Below are 16,406 nucleotides of genomic sequence, written 5' to 3'. Positions count from 1 at the left end.
ATTTTAAAATTATTTTGCATAGAATAATATATTTTTTGTGATATAATTTAAATAAATTTATTAAAAATTAAAAATTTAAAAAAATATATTTTATATTCCATGCATTAAAAAAAAAGCTGAACTCGAACTGTATTTATAGGACATTCATTGATAATTCGAATGAGATCAATTCGAATTATCTTGGGCTGCTAGCTATGGTAATTTGAATTAGTCCACTTCGAATTAGAACTATATTCACGTGCATGTAGTTCGTTTCACTCATTCGAATTACTAAAACATTTCATCAATGCATAATTCGAATTACACTGTTTCGAATTAATATTAAATTTTATAATTCGAATAAGTCTTGTTCAAATTACATATAAATACTTGATAAATTTTTATAATATTTTTCGTTTTAGTAGATATATGTAATATTGGCCTCGAATTAATTTGTATATGTATTTTATCCTATATTTTATAGTGTAAGACTTAACGATTGAAAGAGAAAAAAAATTGTGTTTTTTAGAGAGGCTACACAGGCGTGTGGGGAATCATAGGAACACAAAGTGCCAAAGCAATGATAGCAAAACTCTTTTAATATTAATAATGTTTGCTTCAGGAAAAGCTAAACACGCAATTACTTTCAAGAAGGAGAAAAAAAAAAACAACAACAACAAAAAGGGGACCTCTTATTGGCTTATATTTGAAATTGGAAAGCACTCTTTGGACAGAGCTTTCACATTATTTTATCATCACTCTATAAATTAAAAGAGACATATTCCATAACAAATAATGATATTTTAACCATCAATCTTATATTTTGAAGTTCATAAATTTAATCTCTATAAAGATGAAAAAGTTGAATTTTGGTATTAATATTTAACACACAAAAAGAATGTTCAATTATCAGTATTATTAATGACTGTTTCAAATATATTTATTAAGAAAAAAGTTAATTTTGGTATAGATATACATAGTGCATTTGTATCGTACAAAAAAAAAGATTTTACTAACATACTCAAATATTTATTTAGATCTGTTTTATATTATTAAAATAAAATTTTAAGTATAAAATAAAATTTTAAGATTATTTTATTAGTTTCGTCGCGTGTTATCAACACAGTATAATTCTTCACATGACTTTTGAAAAAGAACATCTAACAAGTAACGATTTCAAATGTAAAGTATATACCTTCCATTAACAAAATTAATCAATATTTGTGGTTTGAAAATTACGTCATTCATTTATCATCAATTATCATGTCCACATGAGTAATGACAAATGCATGTTGACAAGTCGTAACATGCTGTGTTGACTTAATTTTTTCTAACCAATTTAAATATATTTTTTTTTTTTTTGGTATTACCAATTTAAATAAATTTATCATAAGAATTATTGCAACTATTGAAAGTTGTTTATTGGACCTAGTTGTTTGTGTAATCTTTTAAACTTTTTAGATTTAAAAGTTAGTAAAAGAAGTTTCTAACTTCTAAAAAATGGGAGATAACAAATAATACTAAGTTCATTACGAAAAAGAATAAGTAAGAATTACATTATAATTTCTATAAAAATATCATTGAATAATTTAAATTAAAACTAAAATAAAATTAAAAAAACAAAACCAAAAGGGTCAAATGAAATAATTAAAAAAACTTGAAAAAAATTTCATCTTTTCAAAGAGAATAAATAATTTAAAAGTAAAGAATGGAGAACTTTTTATTTTTAATATTGGGGGAGGAGTGGTGTATAATAACGTTATGGGGCTGCATGGTGCATAACCGAAGTGTGACGGCCAGGATCGAAGAAATCGGACGGTCCGTTTTGAAGAACAGTAATTGGACGGTCCGATTTCAGGCTGAGCAGGTACACAAATCGGACCATCTGATTTGCGCCCCCAGTCACGTGTCACGCATGCAAGTTGGTCCAGCAAAGATGAAATGATCCCAATCACCCGAGCTCCCTTAAGCCAGTTTCACTTTTCCTTTCCCTTTCACTTTCACTTTGTTCCATTTCTCTTCTCCTATAAACCCCACCCCTAGCCACGGTAGTTCATTCCATTGTTGAAAGTTTGAGCTGAAAAAAATTGGACCACACAGGAAACTATGCCTAAAAGAAAAAAAATAAAAGATGTGAATCGTTCAGAACTTCACATTGTTAATTATCTTGATCATCCTAACTACGTAAGTTTTTATTCCAAAATTTTTTATTTTAGTTAAAAATAAATATTTAATAAAGGGTTAGTGATTGATTTATTATTGTATGTTTGCTGTTAGAATAGAATAAAATAGAGTAGTTAGTTATTTGAGTATTAGTAGATAATATAATAGTTATTTGTATAAAGTATTGTATTGTTATTATTATTATATTTATTGATTCTTATGTGTAACTGGTTATTTGATAATGAAAATTCGATTCTTTTAAATTTAATTTGTTAATTTATTAATATTATTGTTTTTGTTTAGGAATCTAGAATGTTGCAATGTGACCACTACATGCCGTCGGATCGGTACAATCCAATAGTGGAGGAGTTTTTACGAAACACCGGCTTTTATCATGTTTCACAGATTGGAGTTGTCCAATGTCAGTTGGCATTGGTTAATGCTCTGATTGAGAGATGGCGCCCCGAGACTCACACCTTCTATTTTTCGGTTGGTGAGTGTGCTGCGACACTGGAGGATGTGGCGTTAATTTTTGGTCTTCCGACAAATGGTTTGCCAGTTACGGGACCGACACCGAGTAGTTATGAGGCGTTAGAGGCTGAATGCTTGGATCAGTTTGGTGTTGCACCTAGGCAGACAGACTGTAGGGGAAGTTTCATCAAGTTGACGTGGTTTCGAGCATTGAAGGATCGGTTAGTGTTGGTTGATGATATCCATATTCAGAGGTACGTGAAGTGACACATAATGTTATTGTTTGGGACCGTTATGTTTGGAGATAAGTCTGGAACAGGGGTGCACTAGAAGTTTCTCCCATTACTCCGTAACTTTGCCAGGATAATACAGTTCAGTTGGGGTTCGGCATGCCTGGCACACCTGTACAGAGCGTTGTGTAGGGCAACTCGTGTCGACTGTAAGGAGATTGACGGAAAACACTATATTTCTTAGCCAATAGGTTCACTTCATAATTAAACAGAAGACTTACTTATTACATGCTATATTTTGCCTATTTACCGTTGTCTCTACTGTTTGTCCTAAACTCAAAGCTCATGCACAAATCATACTTTAACAAATCTTAATTTAAATTGATGGCTCACCTGCATTTACATATTGAAGAAACTCCGGTGCATGCATAGCCTCCAAATCCAACGACCGCATGAAACTCGGCTCCACAAACGGCTGCTGGTTTGCTAGTGCATTTGCCACATCCGCCACATCTGCCACCATAGCCTCGTCAGCTTGATCTTCGTCTACACCCGGATCAACAACCTCGTAGTTACTTTCGAACTCTTCTTCACTATCACTGTTGTAATCTTCCAATTCAATGTCTCGGTTCGCTGCAGATTGCTCGAACTCGACATACAGTTCGATGAACGATATTCGCGACCGACTTTTAAGATACACTGAAAACATTTCTTGCATGCTCGCTTCGTCGGTCACGTATTTCGTTTGAAATTGAACAAACCCACCAAAGACAGGTACAGGATATCTGTACAGAACACACGACACTCTGCTAGATATTTGAGAATCCATCTTCTCACAAATGACACCTTTTAATTCTTCAAATGAAAGTGTGAATGGAATAATAATATCCAACGGATTTTCACACACAAATTTTACTCCTTCTGATATTTGTAATAAAATTTGGCCATGATAATACACTTTTAATCTTACTCTATCATCCATGATAATAGAGAAGAGCAGATATACAAACAAGAGGAAGAGATCTGGAGAGAAGAAGTTTAAATACTTGTAGCACCGGAGAAGAAGAAAATGAAATGGGCTGCTCAGCTTGGGTAGGAACATATATATATATATATATATCACACTCAAATCGGACCATTCGATCGCTTGCATTGCCTTTCGAAATTTTTTGAACAAAAAAATCGGATAGTCTGATTACTAAACAGCCCGCCCAAAAAATTTGAAACCCAGAAATCGCTGGGTCCGATTTGGGTGCTCTTCGAATATTTTTGAATGAAGCCTTAAAATCGGTCGGTCCGATTTGCTTGGGCCAAAAAAACTAATATCTCTCCATACAACAAATCGCATGGTCCGACTACCATACACGCGACCTCACCACGCACAAATCGGACGGTCCGATTTGTGCCCCTCACCCCTGATTGAAATCGGACCGTCCGATTTCAGGCCGTCAATTAACCGCCGTCACACCTGTGTTAAACACCTCTCAGCTCCATAAACGGGCGTTACACCAAACCTTGCATCATATGTTAAAAAATCAGCCAAGAATGGATGCCCAAACAGAAATTGACATTAAGAACTGAGTTAGAAAACATTAGAAAATATTACGTAAATGTGACGTGAGAAAAAAGAAAACTGTATAAAAAAGAATAGGAAAAATTCGGATCTTTATTCCAAAACTGAAAATATCGTGTTTTGAGTTGGAAATACTTTTAGAAGTTAAAACTGAAAACATAGAAATAATATTTTTAACTTTGTTTCGTTCTTTTGAAAATATTTTTGTTGAAAATATTTTAAAAATTTTCAATCAATTATATTTTTATGCTTTATTTTTATTTTTATCGAAAATGAAAATAAAAATGCCCAAACCAATCTGTTCCTAAGAATGTGTTTGAAAAATATTAAAGTGAAAATATTAATAAATAAAATTTAGAATATTTTTATATTATTTTATTTTCATATTACCAATAGTATAAAATTACTTATTTTTTATTTTGTTGGTTAAATGTTGACCTGATTTTTCTTAATAAAAGTGCTTTTCCTAAATTTTCTCTTAAATATATTGGGTTAACAAACGGGCCTCTAAAGTGCTAAGCCCATAATGGAAAGAAATGTTTGGCCCAATTTGTATCGGGTGGATTAGATCCATAAGCCCATCTCGTTCTTCTTCGTCATCCTGTGTTCTACTCTCTCTCTCTCTTTCTCTCTCTCTCTCTCTCCAACGCAACAGACACGAAAATAGAAAGAGAGTAGACAACACCATTCGCATTCACAGAGCAATGAGACGAAGACACAAAAATGACGTAGATAAACAGAAACACGAATCTCGGGATTCTCGCAAATCTGACTCAGATTACTCCGCGTCGTTCTTCTCTTCAGAGAAACGAGTGTTCTTTTTTTGTTTGGTGTTTCGAATGCTGAACTCTCTTTTGGTGCAGACATACTTCAATCCAGATGAACACTGGCAGGGACCCGAGGTTGCGCATCGCATTGCATTTGGGTGCATACCTTATTTTATATTCTTCACCTGAATTTCCCATCTTTCTTCTTCACTTCCAATCGTAAGTGCTGATCGGAGATGGTTTATTCCAGATACGGCCATTTAACGTGGGAATGGAAAAGGGGCATCAGAAGCTACTTACACCCGCTGCTCTTTGTTCCGCTCTATAGGGTTCTTGCGTTTCTGCATCTTGATACCCCTTTGGTTATGGTAAACTTGTTTCTTTCTAATCCTTTTTATATTCTCATTAAGCCACTTTGATTTCATTCTCCCTGTAACTATACAACTTCAGTTTGAGTCGTTTTATCTGCCATTGCATATTGAAGGCTAGCTTAGAAGCATGTGATGTTATCTTTAACAAATATCTATCACATGAACTGAGGCATACTTCATGCTTTTATGTCGTTTCTGTATTCTTTTGACAAGCAAAATGCAGTGGCTATAATTGAGATTTTGTATCCCTTTCAATCAAGTGATAGTTCTAACAGCTAATGAAGTGGTTCATGTATTCTGCTTCACTTCATAAAACTTGATATGTTTTCTATAATAGGTTCCGTTTTTAACTGGAATTAGATTCATGCAACTTGAGTATCTTCCTTGTCTCGTTTTATGGATATGATTCCACTAATTCTATTCTCTGGTCCTTGCTTCTTAGAGGAAGGCTCCACGGCTGCTGCAGTCTGTGTTTGCTGCAGTTGGTGATTTATACTCGTACAAACTTTCTGCAGTTCTCTTTGGTGACAATGTTGCAAAATGGGCTGTATCCTTTTCTTTTATATATTTACGGCTAGACTTAATCTGTTTTATGTTAATATAGGAACACTTTCTCCCCTTGTTATATAAGAAAACTTAACTCTGGTACAGCTCTTTTCCCAGTTGGCCAATTGGTTTATGATTTATTGTTCTGTTCGTACGCTATCAAATAGCTTGGAGACTGTTCTTACACTTGTATCTCTATACTTTTGGCCCTGCATGAGATCTTCTAGTAGAAGTTCCACTGTTTCAAGGAAGTGGGGTTTAGTTTTGGCAGCATTAGCTTGTGCGATCCGACCAACAAGTGCAATCATATGGCTGTATGTTGGCCTCCTTGAATTTTCAAAGGAACGTTACAAATTGAAACTCCTTTTTTTGGAGGTCGCACCCATCGGGTATGTTTACTTGGGAATGTGGGAGTTTCTCATTTCATAGTGTGTTATCTTTCATATCTATCTAAATACCAAGTTGGGTTAGATTATCGGAACTCTTATTCCAGCAATATATTCCAGGGAACTTATTTTGTTGCATTGGCTGCAGTCACATTAATCTAACATTTCAGCTTTCAAATGTCAATCACAGATGTCTGATTTAGGGCGAATTATTTTTATTATTTTGTATCAGGATGCTGGTGCTCGGACTTACCTGCTTATTAGATCGTATCATGTATGGCACATGGATTCTAGTACCACTTAATTTTCTAAAATTCAATTTTCTTTCTTCGGGTGGAGACTATTATGGAACTCACAAGTGGCACTGGTACTTCACTCAGGGATTTCCAGTGATGATCTTCTCTTTCTTACCATTTTGCATAGCTGGTATCATTTATTCAAAACAGTGGAGATACGCTTGTCTTCTTGCTTGGGTTCTGGGTTTATACAGTGTACTAGGTCACAAGGAGTTCAGGTACTTCAATCAAAATTATTCATACATATATAAGTGTATACATGGTCTGCTGGTTTTAATTGGTTTATGATAATAATTACTATGAAGTACAGGTTTGTGTTGCCCGTTCTTCCCATAGCTCTGATCTTCTCTGGTTATTGTTTGGCTATGATAGAAGATCCTGGTTTGCGTGGTTATAAAGGAAAAGAATCTTCAAAGAAGCGTACCAATTGTTCTCTGAAGATGGTACTTGCTATCATATTTTTGCTTGCTACCAATATTCCAATGTCTCTGTATATGAGTTTGGTTCATCAGGTATTGTCACTATTCTTCATTCTTACAATTGAGGGGTTATCTTAATGATCTTTTGTGAACATCTCTGAAAAATACTTTATATATTCTTTACTTTCAAAACAGAGGGGACCTGAGGATGTTATGAACCACCTTGCCAGAGAAGCTCGTCATGGGAAAGTGAAAAACATCCTATTCCTAACTCCTTGCCATGCCACCCCGTACTACTCCGTACTGCATCGCAACCTGCCAATGCGATTCCTGGACTGCACACCAAGGTTTGGAATTCACAATCCTGGAGTGGCTTGTAATCTTCATTGGGACTGAAATAAGATAACAATTCTTATTAATTTTATTGTGTTCTGCAGCGAAGAGAGAGGAGTTCTTGATGAGTCTGACCATTTTCTGATGGATCCTGTTTCATTTTTATCCGAATATGCAAAAAATATGTCCCTTCCGAGCCACATTGTTTTATTTGATTCGGAAGAACAAAAATTGAAGAACTTATTAAATTCATATGATTATAGAGAGGTAATAATAAGAATATTGTAAAGAAATTGCTGCTTAGTTTTTTGTTATTTATTATTATTGAGGGTAATTTTTAATCATTTGCTTATATTGGGATTTTAACAACAGGAAAGAAGATTTTTTAATGCTCACTTCAAGGTGGATCGCGAACTTCAAGCATCGATTGTTGTCTACGTCCATACAAGGCAGTGAATGATTATCTGCCATGCATAGTTTTGGACTCTGTATCCACAGTTGAAGGTGTCATTTCTTCAGGTTTCTCTTGAAAATTTTGACATTGGTGTTTTGAAAACTTTGTACAACAGTGTATTTTTTGCCTCCAAAATTTGCACTGGATAGTTTGTAAATTCCTCCCTAACACAGTTAGAGATGATGTACAGTTTTGTATTTTAAGGGAGTGTAATGAGGATGTAACAATGACTAGTTTGTTATCAAGAGTAGTGATCTATCTATCATCAACGAATTTTCCTTGGAAGATTTCTAACCATATCAAATGGCAAAATGCTTTACACTTTGGGGTTCATAATGAAAAGAAAAATAAATAATATGAACTAAGGTGTACATTTTCTGAACAAGTTGGATGAACTGATGAACACACAGTGAATGCTCTCTTACTATATAGAACATTAGGTACTCGGACTCGGAGCATTCACCTAAACAGAAAACAGAGACATAATATAGAGGAAACATTGTCAAACTAGCTGCTTGCTAGACCTTTCCACAGAAGAAGCCTTCGGGGTTGGTCTAGAAACCTAGCCTGCCATGCAGGTTCATCACCTTCATAGACAAAACCACTCTTGCTACAACATGGACGTACGAATTTGTTATGCCTGAAACAAAGACAGAACGAAATTTACTTTTAATAACCTCAGGTGTCAATGTTTAACTAACGCAAGACCAAATTGCATTATGACAAGGACTAATCAACAAAAACTCCATGATTTTTTTTTTGTTTACTCTTGATTAGGCCTGCTCTTAAATACTATATATACATGTGCACATATGCATTACATTTTGAAAAATTATGAATACACACACACACATAATATATATCAAAAATATTATTTGTACACCAAAATTAGTCACTAAAATCAGCCACCAATATATTTGTGTATAAATACATGTGTGGTTTAATTTCATTTCAATGTTTATTTGTATTTCAACATATACTTTATACTGGCGCCGACTTTGATGGTTGATTTTAGTATCTAATTTTAGTGTATACGTAACATAGTTTTATATATATACTCACAATAGCATTATACCTAAAATTGAAGATCTAGTGACAATAATAATATATTGTAACTGGAATTTTTTTTGTAGCAAGCGGGTGAAGTTTTGAACTTCAAGTAGAAAATAATTTCCAGCTTAATTATAGGCAAATTTATGTGACCAATTAATCTTTCTACATTCACTAGTAATGCACTCTAAACTATATTAAAAGAGTAAAGTGACAAATAAATCCTTCTGAATTTACGCTTCGGATAGATTAGTTCCTAAAGAAAAAAAAAAGTACTAATAAAGTCATTCAGGATAACAGATGTGAACACACTACTTTTAAATTAGCCTCTATGATTAGAGTAGAAGATCTTAATTTGAATTAACTTGTCCACATTTGTTGTCCTGAAAGACTTTATTGGTACTCTTTTTTTTAGGAACTAATCTGTCCAAAATGTAAATTCTCAAGAATTTATTTGTCACTTTACTCATTTGGGATAAGTTGAAAATAAAGAATTCGAAGAGCTAACAAAAATTTCCAAAACCATCACCCTCTAAATAGTAAAACTCCTAAACAGAGTATTAAAGATCATGAGTCAAAGTTCATGGATCAAGAACTTGAAAGTAGTTAACTAACTGCACTGCAACCACTTTTCTGTTTTGGTAAAGTCTGTCTTGATTAGTCTTGTTGAGAGACACAGTCAGAGTCGCTGAGCTTTATATGGTTGTGTCTCAGTTATTGCAAGTGTAGTGTTGTAATACTCCAATAGCTCAATACATTTGTGTTTTTCTCTTTTCGTTCTGAAAAAGCTTTCTATTCTCTATTTTCTCTGCTGCAACAGTTTCTGGAGTTGCAAGTCGTCTTCTTTGTTTTCCTATACAGAGTTCACTAATTTAATCCTCCAAAGTCTTTTCCTTCCCCTAGTAACACACACTGACACTCAAGTGTTACTAATTTCTCACATTTCAGGCCATTGATGTTTCTTTCTCCTTTCTCAATGGTGGTGTTTCTTGGAAAATATATAGTAGTTGATGTTTACTAAACTCTCCACTATTTTACTAATCTTTTGATGAATCATTTTTGACATTTTTGGATAGTCGTCCAACAAGAAAATAATTATATACATTAAAAGAAAAAAAAAAAATCAGGTATAGACTTTTAAGTTTTAAGATCTAACCAACTAGTAACTTATCTATAATGATGTTTCCTTATAAGCTGTGAACACAAGCACCCAAAAATTTTAGTGCGCTACATGTTCCATTCAGAAATTAAGCAATGTTCTAACGGTCTAGGGCACAAAATACACAGAAGCAGTTACACAAATAGGTTAGATAATGGATTGATTTCTACAGTAAGTTAACATGAAGACTGAGAGGGACGAAATATTGTTGAGTTAGAAAACATCCTCTATCAAGGCTCGCCACTGTTGGAATGTAATGAAAGGCAAGGCAATTTATCCTCTATCCAACCGCTGTTCCACTAATAGAGATGATTGGCATGTCATGTAACAGAGTTCCGCAATCCTCATCAAGATTGTGCACAAACCTGTCGTAATGGAGTAATTCAGTTGTTTAGGTAAAAGAGGATGATTAGTGATATAGAAGATGTATCTTGATCGGAGTCCAATAGATATTTTGGTAATTTAGAACGTGCTTAATTCTCAGAGAAAGAAGCGAAAATGAATACATCAAGTGCATGCCATTATGCCAATCTCAAAGCTAAAAGCCAAAAACTAGGGCTGTTTGGTTTGCTAAAAATAAAAAAGAAAACACAAATGCGAAAAAAAGAGCTGATGCATCCCACCTTACGCATCGCGCAGGATCCAGAAAGAGCCACTTGTTCGCATCCAAAGGGTATAATATAGACAGCCTAACCTGATGCATGCATCATGGGTTGATTCTACGGCTTGAACACAGAGACAACTCAATTGCTATTCTAAGGCTCCCCTTTAAGAAAATGGAAACACAAGCCAAACTTGATTTCTTCTCACACTTTTATTCGGTCAAAAACTAAAACCAAATCCTTAAACTAAATCTCAAAATAGAATACTAGTAGCAATTATTGTCTATGTTAAATATCATTGTAACGTAAGGAACAGAACCCTCCACTATAGAAAATACAGTGCCTATTGAAAAACTTCTAAAGAAGCATATACTAAGATGCTTTCCACTTTATAGAGCTTGCAGCAGAAACAGTACAAACCCTCAACCCAAGATTATGTACCACGAGTCATCCGAACCAAAATACAGAACACCACACGAAGAAAAAATGGGAAACAACAGAAAATAAAATTTGCATTTTGTAATTTAGTGGTGCATATTTTGTAATATATCCTTTTTTTATATATATAAAAATAACCAAACACTTTATTGCATAGTGTAAAAGATGGAAACAGCATTTCTTTCACCAGGGCTTTAAACTATGGCTGTATACTCGGTATAGTGAGTTAGTGACAACTTACACTAATCAATTTTGAAGTGAATGTTATAATGTCAACCAACCAATATTTAACTTTCCAATCTAGGTTTATATCATTCTCTAAACGATTGGTTGTCCATGCTTCTACATTACCAGTAAATGACCAGGGATAGAGGAAGAAAAGTTAGTGACAACTTACACTAATCAATTTTGAAGTGAATGTTTTAATGTCAACCAACCAATATTTAACTTTCCAATCTAGGTTTATATCATTCTCTAAACGATTGGTTGTCCATGCTTCTACATTACCAGTAAATGACCAGGGATAGAGGAAGAAAAGAAGAAAGTGACTACAATGACCTAAAAGGAATGAAATGGAATAACACTTTCAAATGCTAGAAATGTTTAAACAGAAGATGGGGCTGCTGTAGCAATTGCCACCTCTTCAAAATAGGTGCTGGTTAAATTAGCGCTTGTTTTGCAACCGTGACAAACAGTGAAACCATGACAAACATGCGAACTAGTTGGGATGTTCTTACTCCTGATGTGCAGATGAAGGCTAGAAATGGAAGCTGGGAAGGGAGTTGGAGGAAAGTATGGCAAAACTTTGAAGCCTAGTTGGCTAAAATGTTATTCTATATTATGTCAATATTATAAAGACACATTTTAAAGAACAACACAAGACTAAAATATACTGGGGTGCAAGTTTTAGGGCTTATTTTGGTAAAGACTATAATTCAAGGACAAATATATGGTGTTAACCCTACAAAAACATAACAAAAGTTTTTACCTGTACAATTGTCAGTTTGAGCTAATGAGCTTCATCATTTTCTCAATCTTCATCATCAGAGCTGGCTTCATCACTGCTGTAATCGCTACTATCACTACCGTCAAGATCCAAATTAACATGCTGCACTTGAATGACTTCAGGTTGCTTAGGCTGAGGGATGTGATGGGGTACTTGTTGCTGCTCAAACCTTGGTGCAGGAAGTGAGTCCATGGGTGGCAATGGCACAGGATCCCCAGGTTTCCACCCAGGTGGGGGAAGTGGAAGATCAATAGGCAATTGCACAGGCATTCCAGGCTTCCAGCCAGGCGGAACTGTAAAATTTGGTGGAAGCAACCCTTGAATTGCAGACAAATTGGCATCCACTTGCTGTGGAGGTGGAGGCTCAATAATGGCCTCAATTGTTTTCTCTTTCGTTTCAACAACTTTAGGCAATCCAACATCAAGGTCAGCAAAGTTATATAACTGTGAAGCTCTCATTTGCTCCTCTTGTGGCGCAGGTGGCAGTGCACCACGCAAAGGAGCTTGCCCAGCTCCAAATTCTGGTGGCGCAAAGGTTGTATAACTTATCCGGTGAGCATATGATAATATATCTGATAGCTTCAGCTGGGATGAGACAGTTGAGGATGTCAAAGAATCATCTTCACTGTCATCTCCTGATTTCAACCTCTTGGTGCTGCGGCGATAATCAGAGTAATCATCAACAAGAATGTCGAGACACCGCCTTTGAGTTTTGAGTTTGTTGGCAAATGCAAGAAGTGCTGAATCTTTTGAGCGAATTTCCCGATCAATCTTCTGCTTAGCATCTTGCAGATCAAGAATCTCTTGGAGTTCAGCGACAGCTTCAAAGATCTGAGTTTGAAGAATAGTGAATTGTGAAATAACTTCTTTGGTTGTGGAAGGAGAAGAATCATGTGGGGTAGATGAATGAGCTTGGCCTTGGGTAGAAAGGAAGGTGGGGATGGATCCTCGGAATGCAGTGACCCAAAGCGACCTGTTGGGTGAAACTTCAAAGAGCTTAGAAGTTAAGGAAGCCATTTGTTGAAGAAGTGCTTGTGCTCGAGGGAGAGGTGGGAGAAGAGAGAGCAGAGCTGCAGAAGGGCCAGCTGCGTGGCGGTCTAGGTGGGGCTGGTGATGATGGCTCTGTGACGGAGGGAGCTTTGGGGGAGTAGGATTCGGAATGGATGGTGAATTCGGGTTTGTGAGGCCTAGCCTAGCAGGGGATTGCACAATTTGGTGCTGAAGCATTTTGTACAAATGACTCCGATCCTTTTCTCTTTCACTCTTCTACCTGCCACAAATTAGAAAATGTTGTATCAGATCTGAATGATTTCTGAGTAAAGACCAAAGCTGCTTTATATCCAGCAATTTCATCTGCTTGACAGAATATTAAAATAGCATTATTAATACATAAAAGAAACAAAGGAAAAGGTTCTTAGTGTTCTCTCAATAGGAGAGCATGCCAGAACTTCAGGTTCTTCTACCTTAACTCCCTCATGGCTTCATAGCCATCTGAAACATACATCCACAAAAATTACTTACATAAACAGTTTAAAACCTGGATTCAACACAGGTAACCACAACCTTCCAAACACATATAAGTCAGCACTCACACACATAACCACAATGCAAGGAATCATGACAATCGTCACACATCTCTTTAACCATACAAAAGCAACCTAACCACCATATTACACACCACTTCCTAAACACAAACCACCTTAACCAAGCCCACCACCAGATTCATCAAACGCAATAATCTACTCAGACAGTGTCACTACTCACAAGAAATAGAAAAGATTGCAAAGATTACACAGAACAGATTGCACATTCAACAGCAAAAGAAAATATAACCTAATGTAAATACAATCAAGAGATACAAAAAGGAAAAAACCAAAGAAAGATAAAAAAAAATATCATAATAACCCTAACATACCCCAAACATATTGCAGAAATTTGGAATCCTTAAAAAATTATAAGAACAGATTACACAAATATAAATCATAAGAACAGATTTGGAATGATAAAAAATCATAAGAACAAATAAAAAAATATAATAACCCCAATATACACACAACATATTGCACAAATTTGGAATCCTTAAAAAATCATAGGAACAGAGTACACAAATAAAATCATAACATAAAAAATTCATCAAAGGAAGATTTAAAAAACAAAAAGAAAAACCTTAATTAGTCTTAGTGTGTGTATTTCATTTATATCTGACAACAATTAACCATGGGGGCAACAACAGGCAAAAGAAATTTACATCATTCATGTCTGTATTCAACATTTTCAAATCAAACAACAGGCACAGAGCTAACATGTACAAGTATATATGCCATATTCAATTTTTCAAACCTAGCACAAACTTTCATGTGAATAAATTATAGCACAAATAGAATTCAGGAAAAAAATAAATAACAAATAAAAAAAATCCAAACATAAACAATGTCAAACCACAAGTTCTAGCCAAAAGCTATATAGCGCTAACAGTTTAAAATTCTTACCTGAAGAAGAAGATTCTGTGCTTGAAAAAGATGAACAAGGTTGCACAACTCGAACAGACGTGAGGAGGGAGACGACACGAATAGGAAGCACAACTCGAACAGACGCGGAGGCGAGAGACGCGTGAGCAACCAAGCTTAGACGGAGGAGAGAGGCCAAACGCGACCACACAACACGAAGGATCCAAACAGAGTCGCGACGATGGCGGCAAAAATGCAGTGGCGGTGAACTCAGGTGAGCTGTGATGATGAACACGAACGCGAACAATTTTCTTCTAGAATAAGGAGCACGATGGTCATGCAAATCCAAAGCGGTGGCGAGGTGGCGCCGACGCCGGTGGAGCCTCCATGAATTTGAGAAAAAATCTCGCTAGGGTTTGGTTTCTGGAGGAGTGGCTCTCTGTTAGGGTTTCATTTTTTTTAAATGAGTTAGAAAAAAATCTGAAAAGAAGGGTTAGAGTTAAATTAACAAGGATATTTTGGTCTTTTTACTTTGTTATACACATTAGTGAGCAGCAGGTCAGCAGCAAGCAACTCAGCCACCGACGAGGGAAGGAGTATGCGGCGGCAACAGGGCCGGTGTCGGACAGTGAGCGGCGGCGACAGGGACTAATCTAATAAAATAGATAGATAGATGAACAAAGCAATTTAAAATCCATATTCTTAACAGATCAAGTCATCAATATTCAATAATCAAATAATCAATTAATCAAGATAATGAGAGAGGCACAAAAAAAAAACTACAAGAGAGCAGATCGGTGCAGAGATCTGACCGGCGGCGAGAGAGAAGCACAGCCGCAGTGTGAAGGAAGTGGCTGCTGTTACGGTGTTTGAGAGAGCTGTGAGGAAGATCACGGATTTCGTGTAGTTGTTAGGGTATTTTGGGATTTTCAAACTAATTTACTAATTTGAATTTTTTCAAGGTTCTAAAAATGATCGAACCAATTTAAATATTAATATAATGATTTATTAATTTGACCGGTTTAACTGTAATTTAATCAAAATAACCGTTTTATAATAAAATAATAAATAAAATATAAACAAACACATTAAAACAACAAAATATTATTGATAGTTAAATTTATTGTTTTCATTTTCTTAAAGATTATACAACCTGGTTTATTGAATAAATAAAAAAAATTCAATCCTAAACATATACACAAAATAACTAAAGAATTGAATAATGCTAATATAAACTGAAATTCTTACACTAAAAGGCCTCTTTAAATCCAAACATTCAACACATTATTAAAAGAAAAAAGTACCTTGTATTAAATCAAACAAACATTTCAATTTGTCTTAATATAAGTTAGCATGATAAAGGAAGAAAAACAACCATCAACCTCAAGTCCTCTTGATAAAACCATTTACCCACTTACACAAATCGTCAGCAAACATGATTAGTTTATTATCAAGAACATGATTAATTCAATTCGTTAACTAGTGATCCTAAAACTAGCATTAGATCTTCTAACAAACACTTTTTTCATTCTTATTATGAGAATTTGAGACACTTTTAAGTTTAGTTAGTAGCAAATGTCAATTTCTAATGTATGAGTTTCATTTTTTAATTTTGATACGGAAGAAAAAATAGTGTAGGACGATGTTATAGAGTGCATAGGTACTTTACACAGATGTAGTGTCAAGATCAAAGAAATCGAACAGTTCGATTTAAGG

General features: G+C 35.1%; 2 protein-coding genes across 4 annotated transcripts; one reads left to right on the top strand and one right to left on the bottom strand.

Annotated features, from left to right (window-relative positions):
• LOC107609064 (GPI mannosyltransferase 3) lies at window positions 5,042-8,275 on the top strand. Of its 2 annotated transcripts, none has more exons than XM_016310926.2 (9): window positions 5,042-5,341; window positions 5,434-5,551; window positions 5,997-6,101; window positions 6,206-6,489; window positions 6,719-7,000; window positions 7,093-7,294; window positions 7,397-7,548; window positions 7,639-7,801; window positions 7,907-8,275. In XM_016310926.2, exons 1-9 carry the CDS (start codon window positions 5,121-5,123, stop codon window positions 7,988-7,990), a joined length of 1,611 nt encoding a protein of 536 aa, XP_016166412.1. In that variant the 5' UTR covers window positions 5,042-5,120; the 3' UTR covers window positions 7,991-8,275. The 2 variants fall into 2 exon arrangements, with proteins under 2 accessions (XP_016166412.1, XP_016166484.1); XM_016310998.2 differs by having other exon boundaries at window positions 5,158-5,318.
• LOC107609198 (mediator of RNA polymerase II transcription subunit 4) lies at window positions 8,249-14,074 on the bottom strand. Of its 2 annotated transcripts, none has more exons than XM_016311167.2 (2): window positions 12,226-14,074; window positions 8,249-8,628 (listed from the first exon to the last, which is right to left on the bottom strand). In XM_016311167.2, exon 1 carries the CDS (start codon window positions 13,468-13,470, stop codon window positions 12,268-12,270), a length of 1,203 nt encoding a protein of 400 aa, XP_016166653.1. In that variant the 5' UTR covers window positions 13,471-14,074; the 3' UTR covers window positions 8,249-8,628; window positions 12,226-12,267. The 2 variants fall into 2 exon arrangements, with proteins under 2 accessions (XP_016166653.1, XP_016166591.1); XM_016311105.2 differs by lacking the exon at window positions 8,249-8,628 and adding an exon at window positions 10,181-10,562 and having other exon boundaries at window positions 12,226-14,066.

This window comes from Arachis ipaensis, chromosome B01, assembly GCF_000816755.2.
Source record: "Arachis ipaensis cultivar K30076 chromosome B01, Araip1.1, whole genome shotgun sequence".
Classification (NCBI taxonomy): domain Eukaryota; kingdom Viridiplantae; phylum Streptophyta; class Magnoliopsida; order Fabales; family Fabaceae; genus Arachis; species Arachis ipaensis.
The sequence above is the reverse complement of the archived record's forward strand: the minus strand, read 5'-3'. Positions and strand labels throughout refer to the sequence as shown.

What these genes read in the sequence shown, in the direction of transcription:
- LOC107609064 (XM_016310926.2), top strand. Translation starts at nt 5,121, where the DNA reads ATGAGACGAAGACACAAAAATGACGTAGATAAACAGAAACACGAATCT. An exon ending in ACAATGTTGCAAAATGGGCT is followed by an intron (nt 6,102 to 6,205) that starts GTATCCTTTTCT and finishes ACTCTGGTACAG; the next exon opens with CTCTTTTCCCAGTTGGCCAA. An exon ending in CTAGGTCACAAGGAGTTCAG is followed by an intron (nt 7,001 to 7,092) that starts GTACTTCAATCA and finishes TATGAAGTACAG; the next exon opens with GTTTGTGTTGCCCGTTCTTC.
- LOC107609198 (XM_016311167.2), bottom strand. Translation starts at nt 13,470, where the DNA reads ATGCTTCAGCACCAAATTGTGCAATCCCCTGCTAGGCTAGGCCTCACA.